Below are 17,808 nucleotides of genomic sequence, written 5' to 3' on the forward strand. Positions count from 1 at the left end.
CTTCATGGTTGAATTGCTTGGTTGAACCACTATTAAAGTACTCCAATAATAAGAAGAGACTTGCTTGGGCCAAGAAACATGAGCAATGGACATTAGGCCGGTGGAAATGTGTCCTTTTGTCTGCTGAGTCCAAATATGAGATCATTGGTGGTTTGCGCTTTGTAGGACCATCATTTGTCTTTCAACAGGACAATGACCCACCACACCGACAGGATGCTCTCAATGGTGCATCCTGAGCCTGAAGAAGCTTTTCACCTTCTACACTGCAGCCCCGTCAATGTGGATGGTCCATGATAAGCTCCTTCCTTTTGTTGACATTGAGGAGATGGATATTTTCCTGGCACCATTCTGCCAGGGCCCTCACCTCCTCCCTGTAGGCTGTCTCATCATTGTTGGTAATCAGGCCTACAGTACCACGGTTGTTGTCTGCAAACTTGATGATTGAGTAAACAGGGAGTACATGAGGGGGCTGAGCACCCAACCTTGTGGGGCCCCTGTGTTAAGGATCAGCATAGTGGAGGGGGCGGCCTGTCAGTCCAGGACCCAGTTGCACAGGGTGGGGTTCAGACCCAGGGCCCGAGCTTAATGATGAGCTTGGAGGGTACTGTTGTTGTTGAATGCTGAGCTGAAGTCAATGAACAGCATTCTTACATTGGTATTCCTCTTTTCCAGATGGGATAGGGCAGTGTGCAGTGCAATGGCGTTTGCATCGTCCGAGTTCAGTTACCTTTGCTTTCTTGGGTACAGGAATAATGGTGGACATCTTGAAGCATGTGGGGACAGCAGACTGGGATATGGATTGATTGAATATGTCCTGTGGTCCTGTGTAGCTCAGTTGGTAGAGCATGGATTGATCCCGGGACCACCCATGAATAGAATGTATGCACATGAAACATAAAAGCGTCTGCTAGCCACTCCAGCCATCTGGTCTGCGCATGCTCTTGAGGACGCGGCTGGGGATGCCGTCTGGACCGGCAGCCTTGTGAGGGTTAACACGTTTAAATGTCTTACTCACGTCAGCCACGGTGAACGTGAGCTCACAGTTCTCGGGAGAGGCCCATATCCGTGGCACTGAGTTATCCTCAAAGCGGGTGAAGAAGGTGTTTAGCTTGTCCGGGAGCAGGACGTCGGTGTCTGTGACGTGGCTGGTTTTCCCTTTAGAATCTGATTGTCTGTAGACTCTGCCACAAACGTCTCCTGTCTGAGCCGTCGAACTGCGACTCCACTTTGTCTCTGTCCTGACGTTTTGTCTGTTTGATTGCCTAACGGAGATCATAACTACACTTTGTATTCCACCATATTCCCAGTCACCTTGCCGTGGTTATAAATGCGGTTGTTTGCTCTTTCAGTTTCGCTAAACGTGTGTTCGTGATTTTATGGTCATTCATGGTCAATTACACCAAAAACCTCCAGTCGTCTATCCTACTTCCTGTTTGTCGTGATCGCCGGTGCGCCGGGACAGTTGCACCTATATCTAAACCGGCACCTCTATCGGAGTTCACCACCAATTAATGATGCTCTTTTTCAATGGACGTTTCAACAGAGAGACTGAAATGAACGATTCATCATGGACGTTTCAACGAGAGACTGAAATGAACGATTCATCATGGACGAGAGACTGAAATGAACGATTCATCATGGACGTTTCAACGAGAGACTGAAATGAACGATTCATCATGGACGTTTCAACGAGAGACTGAAATGAACGATTCATCATGAAATGAACGATTCATCATGGACGTTTCAACGAGAGACTGAAATGAACGATTCATCATGGACGTTTCAACGAGAGACTGAAATGAACGATTCATCATGGACGTTTCAAACAAAGAGGTTAGTGAGAGAGCAAGGCAAGCATAGTGATGGAAAACAAGCTCTTCACTGGGGGACGACAATGGCCTGGCTTAGAAGTGCAGACATGAGTCAGCCCTGTTGCCAGCTGTGTGTGGGTCAACAATGAGTGGGCACCTCACAACCCATGACCTCATTCTCATTAGAAAGCCATGGTTATCTTGCTGCTACACATTCACAACACAGTGCACTTTACTGTAGTTCCAGGTTGGCCACTGGACCACAACTGGGCTCACTACTAATCTGCATCCAAAAATGCATCATATTCAGTGCATACACTTTGACCATAGAGAGAGAGAGAAACTGTATATACTATATTTCATTGGTTATACTTTAACTAGTGTCAATAGCAGTAGAAAATAAATGACAGGGTATATGTAACAGTCGACTTATCGAGTCCTTGTAATGAACTGCAGGGATTTGTAAGCCTGTCATTAAACATTGGCATTTGACGGAAAGAAAATGACCCTTGTTGTACCCACCTTGAGTCCATCACTGGGCAGCCGGTACCCAAACCGTGCAGGCAGGTCATCAAAATTACCTGTCTTGTTGTCAAATGTGTACTGAAAGAGAAAAACAAGAATACAAATCACATCACGTGGTGTTAATAACTAATAGTTCTTCGTCAGTCATTCAGTCGGTCTGCGTGTCTATCCTTCAGCCAGTCTGTCTGCGTGTCTATCATTCAGCCAGTCTGTCTGCGTGTCTATCATTCAGCCAGTCTGTCTGAGTGTCTATCATTCAGCCCGTCTCTGTCTGAGTGTCTATACTTCAGCCCGTCTCTGTCTGAGTGTCTATCCTTCAGCCCGTCTCTGTCTGAGTGTCTATCCTTCAGCCCGTCTCTGTCTGAGTGTCTATCATTCAGCCCGTCTCTGTCTGAGTGTCTATCCTTCAGCCCGTCTCTGTCTGAGTGTCTATCCTTCAGCCCGTCTCTGTCTGAGTGTCTATCCTTCAGCCCGTCTCTGTCTGAGTGTCTATCCTTCAGCCCGTCTCTGTCTGAGTGTCTATCCTTCAGCCCGTCTCTGTCTGAGTGTCTATCCTTCAGCCCGTCTCTGTCTGAGTGTCTATCCTTCAGCCCGTCTCTGTCTGAGTGTCTATCCTTCAGCCCATCTCTGTCTGAGTGTCTATCCTTCAGCCCGTCTCTGTCTGAGTGTCTATCTTTCAGCCCGTCTCTGTCTGCGTGTCTATCCTTCAGCCAGTCTGTCTGCGTGTCTATCCTTCAGCCCGTCTCTGTCTGAGTGTCTATCCTTCAGCCCGTCTGTCTGAGTGTCTATCCTTCCGCCCGTCTGTCTGAGTGTCTATCCTTCAGCCCGTCTGTCTGCGTGTCTATCCTTCAGCCCGTCTCTGTCTGAGTGTCTATCCTTCCGCCCGTCTGTCTGAGTGTCTATCCTTCAGCCCGTCTCTGTCTACGTGTCTATCCTTCAGCCCATCTGTCTACGTGTCTATCCTTCAGCCAGTCTGTCTACGTGTCTATCCTTCAGCCAGTCTGTCTGAGTGTCTATCCATCCGCCCGTCTCTGTCTGCGTGTCTATCCTTCAGCCCGACTCACGGCAGAGATGTCGGCCTCAACGGGCAGCAGGTTGAGGAAGGCGAAGAGCTGCACGGTGAAGATGGTGTAGATCTGTGTGGCAGACAGCATCAGCATCCCAAGGGAGAGCAGCATCTTGCATTCCGCACTGTGCCAGTCAACTGACACACACACACGGACGGACTGTCCCAGCACTGGCAGCTCTCACACCTGCAGTGTACGTACACACACACACACACACACACACACACACACACACACACACACACACACACACACACACACACACACACACACGATTGTCAATGTCTGTAGGCCTACGTCTGCTCCCAGCATCCCACAGAACAAACACCCCAAAGTTCCCCGGGACAACTGCAATTATATATGTCACTACGTGAAATCTGGTGTGACCCTGCTTGGTTCTGAAATAAGACCGTAGTGAATTTGTCATTGCTTCATGCCTAACACACTTGCACACACACAAGATTGAAGTAGTTAAGCCTACTAGCTTGATAGCAGGGTTGGGGTTAATTCCATTTCAATTCTGGAAGTACAATGAAATTCCATGCAATTGTTTCAATGAGGAACATTGAAACGCCCCATATATAAATTGCCTGGCTCCCCACAGGTGCCACTTTGGTTTTAGAAGTGAGGGGGACATGACCCCCAGATCCCCCGTCAGGTTCTCTCCTAGAGTTTTTGGGGTCATCTTAAGCGAACTTCCTGCAATTTTTACACAATCCCAACGAGTCGTCTCTATTTAGAACTAAATGTAATTAAGCTTGGTAAGAGATCATTATTAAATATGTTTCAGTGATTAATAAAGACTTTTGATCAATAATAAATATTGTGTTGCACCTTTAACCAAGACTAACAAATGAACAACACTTGAGAAAAAAAATACAGACTTAATTGTCTTTATTAACACTTCCTCTATATCAAATTTCAGCCAAACCGCCCAGCCAGCCCAGGCCACCTGCACGCCCGGCCCCCACCAGTCTAGTCAATATACACTGCTCAAAATAAATAAAGGGAACACTTAAACAACACAATGTAACTCCAAGTCAATCACACTTGTGTGAAATCAAACTGTCCACTTAGGAAGCAACACTGATTGACAATAAATTTCACATGCTGTTGTGCAAATGGAATAGACAAAAGGTGGAAATTATAGGCAATTAGCAAGACACCCCCCAATAAAGGAGTGGTACTGCAGGTGGTGACCACAGACCACTTCTCAGTTCCTATGCTTCCTGGCTGATGTTTTAGTCACTTTTGAATGCTGGCGGTGCTTTCACTCTAGTGGTAGCATGAGACGGAGTCTACAACCCACACAAGTGGCTCAGGTAGTGCAGCTCATCCAGGATGGAACATCAATGCGAGCTGTGGCAAGAAGGTTTGCTGTGTCTGTCAGCGTAGTGTCCAGAGCATGGAGGCGCTACCAGGAGACAGGCCAGTACATCAGGAGACGTGGAGAAGGCCGTAGGAGGGCAACAACCCAGCAGCAGGACCGCTACCTCCGCCTTTGTGCAAGGAGGAGCAGGAGGAGCACTGCCAGAGCCCTGCAAAATGACCACCAGCAGGCCACAAATGTGCATGTGTCTGCTCAAACGATCAGAAACAGACTCCATGAGGGTGGTATGAGGGCCCGACGTCCACAGGTGGGGGTTGTGCTTACAGCCCAACACCGTGCAGGACGTTTGGCATTTGCCAGAGAACACCAAGATTGGCAAATTCGCCACTGGCGCCCTGTGCTCTTCACAGATGAAAGCAGGTTCACACTGAGCACACGTGACAGAGTCTGGAGACGCCGCGGAGAATGTTCTGCTGCCTGCAACATCCTCCAGCATGACTGGTTTGGCGGTGGGTCAGTCATGTGTGGAGTGGCATTTCTTTGGGGGGGCTGCACAGCCCTCCATGTGCTCGCCAGAGGTAGCCTGACTGCCATTAGGTACCGAGATGAGATCCTCAGACCCCTTGTGAGACCATATGCTGGTGCGGTTGGACCTGGGTTCCTCCTAATGCAAGACAATGCTAGACCTCATGTGGCTGGAGTGTGTCAGCAGTTCCTGCAAGAGGAAGGCATTGATGCTATGGACTGGCCTGCCCGTTCCCCAGACCTGAATCCAATTGAGCACATCTGGGACATCATGTCTCGCTCCATCCACCAATGCCACGTTGCACCACAGACTGTCCAGGAGTTGGCGGATGCTTTAGTCCAGGTCTGGGAGGAGATCCCTCAGGAGACCATCCGCCACCTCATCAGGAGCATGCCCAGGCGTTGTAGGGAGGTCATATAGGCACATGGAGGCCACACACTACTGAGCCTCATTTTGACTTGTTTTAAGGACATTACATCAAAGTTGGATCAGCCTGTAGTGTGGTTTTCCACTTTAATTTTGAGTGTGACTCCAAATACAGACCTCCATGGTTTGATAAAATTGATTTCCATTGATCATTTTTGTGTGATTGTGTTGTCAGCACATTCAACTATGTAAAGAAAAAAGTATTTAATGAGAATATTTCATTCATTCAGATCTAGGATGTGTTATTTTAGTGTTCCCTTTATTTTTTTGAGCAGTGTATATATCAACTATCTCCCAACACAATTTCCTTCCCAGTTCCCTCCCACCTTACATTTTTTTAATTCCCAAGGGAAAGGTTTGGAAACAAAAACATTAAAAACACATATCACCTCAAATATACATTACCACACAGAAACAGCAAATCCTCCATATACAGAATCTCATAGGACTAATAGTACTGTAGAGCTCTTTTTACTTACACACAATATAGCTGGGTCGCCCCGTTCTGCCCCTAGGGGTCCACCACCCTGCAACGCCCCAACCCAACACTAGAGGTCGACCGATTAATCGGAATGGCCTTTTAATTAGGGCTGATTTCAAGTTTCCATAACAATCGGTAATCGGCATTTTTGGACACCGTTTTATGGCCGATTACATTGCACTCCGCGAGGAGACTGCGTGGCAGGCTGACGACCTGTTATGAGAGTCCAGCAAAGAGCTAGCTAGCATTAAACTTATCTTATAAAAAACAATCAATCTTAACATAATCACTAGTTAACGACACATGGTTGATGATATTACTAGTTTATCTAGCTTGTCCTGCATTGCAAATAATGCGGTGCCAGTTAATTTATCATTGAATCACAGCCTACTTCGCCAAACGGGTGATGATTTAATAAAAGCGCATTTGCAAAAAAAGCACTGTCGTTGCACCAATGTGTACCTAACCATCAATGCCTTTCTTAAAATCAATACACAAGTATATATTTTTTTTAAACCTGCATATTTAGTTCATATTTCCTGCTAACATGAATTTATTTTAACTAGGGAAATTGTGTCACTTCTCTTGCATTCAGTGCAAGCAGAGTCAGGGTATATGCAGCAGTTTGGGCAGCCTGGCTCGTTGCAAACTGTGTGAAGACCATTTCTTCCTAACAAAGACCGTATTTAATTTGCCAGAATTGTACATAATTATGACATAACATTGAAGGTAGTGCAATATAAGAGCAATATTTATACTTATGGATGCCACCAGTTAGATAAAATATGTAACGGTTCTGTATTTCGCTGAAAGAATAAATGTTTTGTTTTCGAAAATGATAGTTTCCGGATTTGACCATATTAATGACCTAAGGCCCGTATTTCTGTGTGTTGTTATATTATAATTAAGTCTATGATTTGATAGAGCAGTCTGACTGAGCGGTGGTAGGCAGCAGCAGGCTCGTTAGCATTCATTCAAACAGCACTTTCCTGCATTTGCCAGCAGCTCTTCGCTGTGCCTCAAGCATTGCGCTGTTTATGACTTCAAGCCTATCAACTCCCGAGATTAGGCTGGCAATATTAAAGTACCTATTAGAACATCCAATAGTCAAAGGTATATGAAATACAAATGGTTTAGAGAGAAATAGTCCTATAATAACTACAACCTAAAACTTCTTACCTGGGAATATTGAAGACTCATGTTAAAAGGAACCACCAGCTTTCATATGTTCTCATGTTCTGAGCAAGGAACTTAAACGTTAGCTTTTTTACATGGCACATATTGCACTTTTACTTTCTTCTCCAACACTTTGTTTGTGCATTATTTAAACCGAATTGAACATGTTTCATTATTTATTTGAGGCTAAATAGATTTTTATTGATGTATTATATTAAGTTAAAATAAGTGTTCATTCAGTATTGTTGTAATTGTCATTATTACAAATATATATATAAAAAATAAAGAAAACGGCCGATTAATCGGTATCGGCCTTTTTGGGTCCTCCAATAATCGGGCATCGGTGTTGAAAAATCATAAATCAGTCGACCTCTACACAACACACCCCACTCAGCTTTAAGACCTTAGTGAAACATTAATTTATTGGTTTTGGGGTTGTTAGGCCAAGGCCAGAGTGACAACCCACAGGACTGAGCAAGCCCAGCAGCGAGGGTTTGCCTAAATAGGTATCTCCCCTGACGAGGGCATGTTTTCAATACAGACTCCTTTAACCGTACTGTATTCCATATAAGGCATCCAGGCCTTATGAAAGTTCCCCCGTATACCCTTAATATAGTAATAAACTCAAGCTAGCAATACATAACTTGACATTGTGGGAGGATAACCAATCTTCCAATTAATGTGCATTTCTTAGCCACTATAAATGCTAGGTTACTCAGTTTCTTCAGTTAAGTCTCCAGTATCAACATTTCCAAGCAAACAAAAACAGGGAGAAGGAAGAACCTGTAGATATGGTGAGATAAAAGAACATACTCTTTGCCAGAATTCTGCCAGCCTTCACAAGACCATAACATATGCAAATATGTCCCTATTGTGTTTTACACCTCCAGCAGAGCAAGGACATTTCTCAGTGCATGATATTCAGTTTCACTGGCATATAGAACGTTCTATGGATGGTTTTAACCTGCAGTCATTCATGTCTAATATTATAGGAACATGACTGGGCATTCTAACACGTCTGTATCCATTCATCATCATCAATAGCTTCTACCAGGTCTTCCTCACATTTTTGTTTTGTGTCATCAGGAAAAGCCTCTATCAACCCTTGATACAGTTTGGAAATCAACTTGAGGTTTGTCAGACTGCCTTATTAAAATACTTTACATCTTTGAAGCTTATTGCTTGTCCAGTGTTTGCTGCACAGAGAGAATAAAAAGTGTTGTATCTTCACAAATTTACCTCAGCTCCGTCAGACAGGTCTTCCTCGGCTGCCTGACCCTGCTGAGACCTGCGTCACCATCACAGACTGATCTTCCCTGGTTACCTGACCCCCTGTTGGGAGCCCTGTCACCATCTGATCCTCATAAGATCAGGCATGATGAAGAATTACCTTGGTGTACATTATATTATCCAAGAAAAGAATCAATGGTTCAATAATTGAAATGACTGTTATTCCCAGATCCCAGACTGTAGCTTTAAGCTTCTGTCCTGTAGCTACTGTAGGTCTACCCATCAATTCAAGATGGAACTGTGTCATTCACTGATATTGTTAATATACTGCAAAATTCAGCTGAGCTCTGTAGACTGGTCTTCCCTGGCTGTCTGACCCTGTTGGGACCACTGTCACCATTTGATCCTGCTAAGACATGATGAGTAGTGTTGTGTACTGACAATACACTAGAGGGCTGCATTCCCTTGTGATGCCCGTGAGTCCAGACAGAGATCATTGCAGTGTGGTCGGCATTGTTTGTGCTGCGAACAGTCGGATTAAAATATTTTTGTTGTTGTCCCACAGATGATTTGGAAACGGGCCTCTTTCTGCTTTGTATGCGTTAGCCTAGCTATTGTATTAAAAGCACATATTTATTCACACGCCCAGAATTCTCTGCTTCAACATCAGTAGCCTTCCTCTCCTAGTTGGGTGTGAGTGTTCAAGTGTCCCTAGTATGTGTCGTCTCATTGAAATAGACTAGGCTGTATACATGGTCGGAGAATCACGTGGCAGTTAATTTAATATTTAACTTAAATATTATTAGCCTGTAGTTTACTACAATGTCTGTAAATAAATAGGCTATTGATAATGAAAAGAAGTAGAGGGCGTTCAACCAACGTGAGTCAAAGTGCACTCAATGTATTCATTGAAAAGGAAAAAGGCTACAATGGTGCGCGAGCGTTGCACATTTTCAAATTCAATAAGTATTGGTTACCAATTTATTTGTCTCTGCCTGCAAATCGTCCTCCTAAAAAAGGTAGGCTATATCCTATAGGTCTATACAAAACATAGCAAGTGTCGCTGTCATCATTCTTGCTGTTTCAAGTTCAGTAGCCATACCTGAGAAACCAGGTGCATGTGTGGTCTCATTTAAATAGACTAGGATATAACCTCTTTCCAAGGAAATGTTTCTAAGTACATTTACATTTACATTTAAGTCATTTAGCAGACGCTCTTATCCAGAGCGACTTACAAATTGGTGCATTCACCTTATGACATCCAGTTTTACAATAGTGCATCTAAATATTTTAAGGGGGGGGGTGAGAAGGATTACTTTATCCTATCCTAGGTATTCCTTAAAGAGGTGGGGTTTCAGGTGTCTCCGGAAGGTGGTGATTGACTGTTTCAAGTTCAGTAGCCATACCTGAGAAACCAGGTGCATGTGTGGTCTCATTTAAATAGACTAGGATATAACCTGTGTGGAGAAGCACTGGGTAATTATCTTTCCAAGGAAATGTACTTCCTAAGTAGTTTACTACATTGCTTAGAAATAAGCCGAAATATTGATCACCCATATTTCTCAGTCTGAAAATCTTCCCACTCCTAAAAAAAAAAAGAAGGTAAGCTATAAAAAAAATTGTTTGAGAGAAAGTAAGTCTCTCCAGCTCTGCTCTCTTCAATCTACATCTTGCATAGTGGCTGATATAGCCTAATAATACAATTTAAGGGCCATGTGAGAATCTCTGGTAATTGAAATGTACTTTTGTGCATATAGGGCGCAACATTTTTGGGACCATGCGGTGGCGGGTGGGAGTCGTGTTGTTACTGTGTCACAAGACGCAGGCCTCCTAATTGTCCCTAGAAATTCTAAGCAAACAGCTTGGAGGCAGGGCTTTCTCCTATAGAGTTCCATTTTTATGGAATGGTCTGCCTACCCATGTGAGAGACGCAAACTCAGTCTCAACCTTTAAGTCTTTACTGAAGACTCATCTCTTCAGTGGGTCATATGATTGAGTGTAGTCTGGCCTAGGAGTGGGAAGGTGAACGGAAAGGCTCTGGAGCAACGAACCACCCTTGCTGTCTCTGCCTGGCCGGTTTCCCTCTTTCCACTGGGATTCTCTGCCTCTAACGCTATTACAGGGGCTGAGTCACTGGCTTACTAGGGCTCTTTCATACCGTCACTAGGAGGGGTGCGTCACTTGAGTGGGTTGAGTCACTGATGTAATCTTCCTGTCTGGGTTGGCGCCCCCCTTGGGTTGTGCCGTGGCGGAGATCTTTGTGGGCTATACTCAGCCTTGTCTCAGGATGGTAAGTTGGTGGTTGAAGATATCCCTCTAGTGGTGTGGGGGCTGTGCTTTGGCAAAGTGGGTGGGGTTATATCCTTCCTGTTTGGTCCTGTCCGGGGGTGTCCTCGGATGGGGCCACAGTGTCTCCTGACCCCTCCTGTCTCAGCCTCCAGTATTTATGCTGTAGTAGTTTGTGTCAGGGGGCTAGGGTCAGTTTGTTATATCTGGAGTACTTCTCCGGTCCTATTCGGTGTCCTGTGTGAATTTAAGTATGCCCTCTCTAATTCTCTCTTTCTTTCTCTCTCTCGGAGGACCTGAGCCCTAGGACCATGCCTCAAGACTACCTGACATGATGACTCCTTGCTGTCCCCAGTCCTCCTGGCCGTACTGCTGCTCCAGTTTCAACTGTTCTGCCTGTGATTATTATTATTGGAACCATGCTGGTCATTTATGAACATCTTGGCCATGTTCTGTTATAATCTCCACCCGGCACAGCCAGAAGAGGACTGGCCACCCCACATAGCCTGGTTCCTCTCTAGGTTTCTTCCTAGGTTTTGGCCTTTCTAGGGAGTTTTTCCTAGCCACCCTGCTTCTACACCTGCATTGCTTGCTGTTTGGGCTTTTAGGCTGGGTTTCTGTACAGCACTTTGAGATATCAGCTGATGTACGAAGGGCTATATAAATCAATTTGATTTGAGTGAGAAAAGTAGGGAACTAGCTAGGGAAACTGACAGATCAATAACATTTCATTGCCATACTGACTAATATATATACATTCTTAAACTCATATTGCACTGAAAAAAATGAAATATCAATCTTCAATCATTTGGCTGATGGTTTCATCATTTGATTCAGGACTAATGTGATTGAGGTAAAAACAATAGCTAACGTTAGCCAACTTTTGGTCAGCTCTCTCCCTCTCTCTAATGGTACATCAACTTGTGAAGAGCTGGCCTGGCTAGCTAATTCATTCACCTCAGCCAAGAGGGAAAGAAACATTAGCTAATGTTACATGTCAGTTACAATACTAGCTCAGCACTGTGAACAAACACTAGATCATTTTTTTTTCTGTTAAGTTAAACTGCTGTTACCTTGCCAGCTACATCAGTCAGCTAAAGAGTAGCCAGTTTCTGCTCTGCTTGCTTTTACAACTCGGTGAAAGAGCGCAACACAGACACTGAACTATGCTTAACTCTCCAGTGCTGGTCCAGCCAGCCATCCAAAAGCTTTGCCTTCACACAGCCTGTCAACCCGCTCTGTGGTGTTTGCATGGTCCTAAATCCAGCCGGCTGAACACTACAAACAGCATACCCGACTGCTCGGAGGCATCCTCTTGGTCCTAAAGCCCATTGATGCAAATCATATTCCAAGGATAAATGCAATTTCAGAATGTGCAGTGAAAGTTGCACTCCTGGCTACCCATCCACATCGTTCTGGACAAACACATTCTGACTGTTCTGATTGGTCTCAGAAAACAACCATTGGGCCAGAGCCAACCTACATGATGAAGTGATCAACTTTGAAATTCTGATTGGTTAGATTTGTTAGAGATGATCCAATCGCTGATGAATTTGTTTTGTACAACACCCCTCCTTCTGAAGTCACACAAACGAATTCTTGGATGCCAGACTCAAACAATGTGTTACGTTCAATAGAGCAGCAGAATTCAAATTCAGTGTGAGTCGTCAAGAAAATATATAAAAGGCTTATCAAGAGTAGAACTACTGCTAGGGCCCTGTGCTTCTCAGTGATGACCGGTGTCGGACAGAGAGGAAATAACATGCATTAGACTACATCAGATAGCCATACAGCATCACCAAGCGCTACTAATAACACAAAATATCTCCCCAAATATTGAATATTCATTTAAACATGACATGTTGTATGTTTCAAGGTGGCACAGGTGTGTAAAACCACAAATAAACAATTCCAAGTTTCAAGTCGGTAGGCCCTTCCAAAAGTGTGAGGACATTTGCTGTGAGATACTTGCTACAGATGTAATGATCTTTGTAAAGTAAAGCCTAAAAGTAGAAGTCATCATATTAGTTGCAAAAGAAGGATGATGTCAAAGTCATGTGGCAATGTCGTCCCATGTAATGTGCCTACCCAGCAGCATGACAGATAGCGACTTTAACCGCATAGCCTACTTGGATAACAACCTATTCAGTTAGCCAAGCTAACTTCCTAGCTAATATTATTCTTGTCGCAAATCTCCCATCTATCTAGCTAGCTAACTTAATCATAGCCCAATATTGGACTAAAGAGCCTAACGTTATTCCTTAGTCCAAAGACAAAAAAGCCAAATACTCCATCTAAACGTGAATCGATTCTCCATTGCGGTACAGTTATAGAAAAATAAATCCCTGTACATCAAACATTTCACAAATGCAAAATACACACTTACTGTACACTGTTTTAACCGCGTTTAACACCGCAGCCGACAGTATTTTTCATTGACAAGACAACACGTTTGTGGCATACGTCTTCCGTTTACATATACAGTAACTTAGGTGTTTGGAAACGCAGATAACTAATTAGCACAAGTAGTCCACTCAGTCTCCCGTCTGTTTTCCTGTAAACAAGAGCTGTATAACATGGAAATATGGCCATATGGGAACCATAATCCTATAAATTAAAAAAGGCGTGTATCAATATGACCTTTTGTTTTCCACAACCGTACCGCAAGCGATGCGTCGCGGATAACCTCCCCCATACAGAATACGCCTTCGTCCAATGACTATTATGTGTAATGTTATGGAACTGAGAGTCATTGACCACCGGCTAACGTAAACACAGCTGCAAAAGTGGTGAATCGGGTTTTATGATACTAACAGTATATGGCGGCTGTAGAGCTGCCAAACCTATTTAGCAAGGCTATTGCACGTCTTCTAAATATACCCGATGGAGCAAGCTACCATTGTTAGCAGGCTAAATACCATTATTAGGCCAGCTTTGCAACTCCCAAACTTGATAGCAACATCATGACATGACACCAGCTCATTTGACGTTGCTAACAGCTAGCTATATCAGTGCTAGCTACAAATGCAAGTTAGCTAGCTAGATAACTAACGTTAGATCGTGGAAAGTTACCTTTGAATCAGACCGAAGTTTCCTCTGGTTTAAAAAATATATATGCGAACAATATAGACATTACAATAAATTGCTATCTATACTTATGATCGCAACAACTGTATTCCTTTACTTTAACATGCCAGTACAACAAAACGTCAACAATAATCCCGAACTAGCCAGTTTCCTCTATCTGCAAACCCCGCCCCACCCGAGCAGATTGTTGCTGCTGATTGGACGGAAGGACAATCAATCTTTCCTTTTCGAAACTGTTTCCAGGGGGTAAACATAATCACGTGATGCATCATGTATTTACAGTAGAGAAATTATCTCAAATATATAGTCTTTGTAAGTGTGTGGGGTGTGTGACCACGTATGCAAAGGTTTAAATTGAGTGGCTGACAGTTTGACTATGAATTCGACCGCAAGATGTGGGATAATAATAGCGAAGTTTAATGGCGGGGCAGTGCTGGCCTGGAACCCGCATTTGCTGGCCTGGAATACATTGTTAATAATATATTTTGGAAGGTTTGATAATTATACCACACAAATATCTGCTTGTTAACAAGGTCAAAGAGGTCTCTTTCAGAATTATCCATAAGTATAACTCTGCGAATCATTAGCTGAAAAACCATTGACTGTACTTTTTGGGAAAAGCATCCAGAAAAAGTTTTGCATTCATTTTGGCATTGTCTACGTGTAAAGACATTATTGCAAGGTATTTATAGATTTATAATTGATAAATAGTCTTGAATACTTTTGTTTATAATGGGGTAATGTGCTGTTTGGTTTCATTAACTATAATATACAAAAAAAAAAAAAAAAAGGTATTTAATGTAATTGTAATAATGGGGAAAAAGTCATTAAAACATGTACATTCACTAATAAAGACCCAGTCTTCCTTGTTTTCTGTAAGGCATTCTAGATTATTCTACATTCTTCGAATAAGAAAGCTGTAAAAACAATAAATAGCTGTTTTTTAAAGTTCTTTGAATTATCTGTAATGGATGTTTGTTTGGTTGTATAATTCCTGTATTGACACTGGTGTTTTGTGTAACAATGAGAGTACCACCATAAAAAACCTTTTTCTCGTGGGGTATTTTAGAAACACTTCAAATAATTGCTTTTGAATACCGTCTAAATCTTTCTAGGACAAGGGGACTTGTATCAATATATTTGTCTGTATTTACCCCCTCAAAATGAAATGCTAATTATCTGCTAATGTGGCTATCATAAAGAACTACAAATGCCGTACTACCGAATCGAGGCAAAGGTAAGAATCTCTGGATTAACTATCTAATGTCAGCTAAATGTAGTAATGAATAAATTGGCTACATTTCTTTAAATGGACAATTGTTAACTGTCTTGTTCAAGTTTTAAATTGACACAGTACCTGTTAGCAAAGGTATCAGCTGGAGATGATGTGCAGCAGTTTGCAGGGATTTGTAGTTTTGCATGATGTCTACTTTGATGCTAATTAGTATTTTCCAACCTGAGAGTAAATAGAGCCGAAATATATTGATAAAAGTCACCTTGTCCGAGAGAGATTTACATGGTTAGCAGAACGTTACACCAGGGTAAGCCTACACAACATTTACATTACAGCCCTTATTGTAAGTGCAGCAGGAAGCTTAGTGGTTAGAGCGTTGGCCTAGTAACCGGAAGGTTGAAAGATCGAATCCCCGAGCTGACAAGGTAAAAATCTCTCATTCTGCCCCTGAACGAGGCAATTAACCCACTCTTCCGAGGCAGTTAAACCACTGTTCCTAGACTGTCATTGAAAATAATAATTTGTTCTTAACTGACTTGCCTAGTTAAATAAAGGTTTAAAAAATGTTTCTAAAATCTCCTATGGGACAAATGAATGGTGGGAAACTTATTGGAACCATTTCCATGTTTGACCGCTAGATTTTATGGGTATTATGACATCTCCACTGTGGGGCTCTATACCTTATGAAAGTCCCACCTACTTCCTGGTGCAAGTCACGTACTGTTTCTGTGATGGGTGTCACGGTTATATCATACAATTCATGAAAATGGGGTCATTCATATATCTACAATTATAGTTGTGGATTCATTTACCTTTACCCAGTGCCTTTGATGAAGGTTTTTGATTACAAAAAAACCTGCAATGAAAGATAGCCTAGGCAGTCGATAGTGAGCGCTAGAGCTGCACTATCATCTTGGATTGATACACTTGTATCCCCTGTGGACCTGCTAGTACATAAATTATTATCCTCCTTAAGTCTTTAATCAACAATTTAGGATGTTGCACATATTTTTTTTTTTAACCTTTATTTAACTAGGCAAGTCAGTTAAGAACAAATTCTTATTTTCAATGAAGGCCTAGGAACAGTGGGTTAACTGCCTGTTCAGGGGCAGAATGACAGATTTGTACCTTGTCAGCTCGGGGTTTGAACTTGCAACCTTCCGGTTAGTAGTCCAACGCTCTAACCACTAGGCTACCATGCCACCCCTTAACCCACACACTTGGGTTAAGGCGGTGTGCATCATCCTAATTTGTCATAAAAACTAAAATGATGGTGGAAAATTGTGCTTTATTAAGACAGTACACATATGTTCCCAGGTATTCAGTGGCCTGCATACTAACCAGACATGTCACCCATTGAGCATGTGTGGGATGCCCTGGATCGACATGTATGACAGCTTGATCCAGTTCCAGCCAATGTCCAGCAACTTTGCACAGCCATTGAAGGGGAGTGGGACAGCATTCCACAGGCCACGATCAACAGTGAATGCCTCCCAAGTGGCCCAGTGGTCTAAGACACTGCACCGCAGTGCTAGCTGTGCCACTAGAGATTCTGGGTGCGAGTCCAGGCTCTGTGTCAGTGATCTAAGGCACTGCATCGCAGTGCTAGCTGTGCCACTAGAGATTCTGGGAGACCCATGTGGGGCCGCACAATTAGCCCAGTGTCGTCCGGGTTCATGGGAGGGTTTGGCTGGCCAGATGTCCTTGTCTCATCGCGCTCCAGCGAGTCTTGTCTCATTGCTGCAACTCCCGTACGGACTCCGGAGAGGCAAAGATCGAGAGCCATGCGTCCTCCGAAACACAACCCAACCAAGCCGCACTGCTTCTTGACACAATGCCCACTTAACCCGGAAGCCAGCCACACCAATGTGTCAGAGGAAACATCGTGCACCTGGTAACCGTGTCAGCATACATTGCACCCGGCTGGCCAAACCCTCCTCTAACCCGGACGACATTGGGCAAATTGTGCGCCGCTTCAAGGGTCTCCTGGTTGCGGCCGGCTGCAACAAAGCCCGGAATTGAACCCGGGTCTGTAGTGACGCCTCAAGCACTGCGATGCAGTGTATTAAACCTCTGCGCCACTCAGGAGGCCTAATTTAAGAGTTTTGAACAAATTCATTTATTTAAAAATGAAGGAGAAGCAAGAGAGAGAGGGAAAGAGAGAGGTGACAACGATGTAGACTGTGTGTAGTGGTTATAATGTGAAGGTTTGGCTTGGAGAGGTTTGTTCACCTGGTCACAGACAGCTGATGTGTTGTACACTGAAGTTCACAAGCGAAGGGAAAAGGTGAGAGGAGGAGAGTGTGTAGTTGCGAGAAGGAATTATACAATGAGCAAAATGATCATGCTGTTTGTATGTGGCTGCTATGACAGTGAACTGTGTTTGCCTGTGATCAGGGGTGTATCCATTCCGCCAATTCTGTTGAAAAACATTTCTTAAACGGAAGCAAACAGAACCAAACGGGGATAAACGTACCTGAATTTGTCCAGTATAAACTCTCGTTTGCACCTATATCAGCTAGATGCAGGCAAGAGTGTCCAAGGCAGCATTGAATCTGTCACTGTCAATCTGTCATTCTCTCGACCTATGCACTTACGTTGTAAACTTTCATTCATTGGCTACGTTGTA

At 43.5% G+C, this 17,808-nt stretch overlaps 1 protein-coding gene across 3 annotated transcripts in view; it reads right to left on the reverse strand.

Moving 5' to 3' along the window:
- The window catches only part of LOC123996822 (E3 ubiquitin-protein ligase RNF13-like), an 86,440-nt gene extending 72,324 nt beyond the window's left edge, over positions 1-14,116 (reverse strand). Inside the window, exons 1-3 of one of the 3 annotated variants that reach the window (XM_046300569.1) lie at positions 13,931-14,116; positions 3,401-3,589; positions 2,334-2,414 (exon numbers count right to left, since the gene is read on the reverse strand). In XM_046300569.1, coding sequence (XP_046156525.1) covers positions 2,334-2,414; positions 3,401-3,514 — 195 coding nt within the window. In that variant the 5' untranslated portion in view covers positions 3,515-3,589; positions 13,931-14,116. Of the gene's footprint in view, positions 1-2,333; positions 2,415-3,400; positions 3,590-13,244; positions 13,555-13,930 lie in introns of those variants that run through there. The other 2 variants (XM_046300589.1, XM_046300578.1) reach the window with 2 other exon arrangements.
- Positions 14,117-17,808: the final 3,692 nt, after the last annotated feature.

The sequence above is a fragment of the Oncorhynchus gorbuscha genome, linkage group LG02, assembly GCF_021184085.1.
Source record: "Oncorhynchus gorbuscha isolate QuinsamMale2020 ecotype Even-year linkage group LG02, OgorEven_v1.0, whole genome shotgun sequence".
Lineage (NCBI taxonomy): Eukaryota > Metazoa > Chordata > Actinopteri > Salmoniformes > Salmonidae > Oncorhynchus > Oncorhynchus gorbuscha.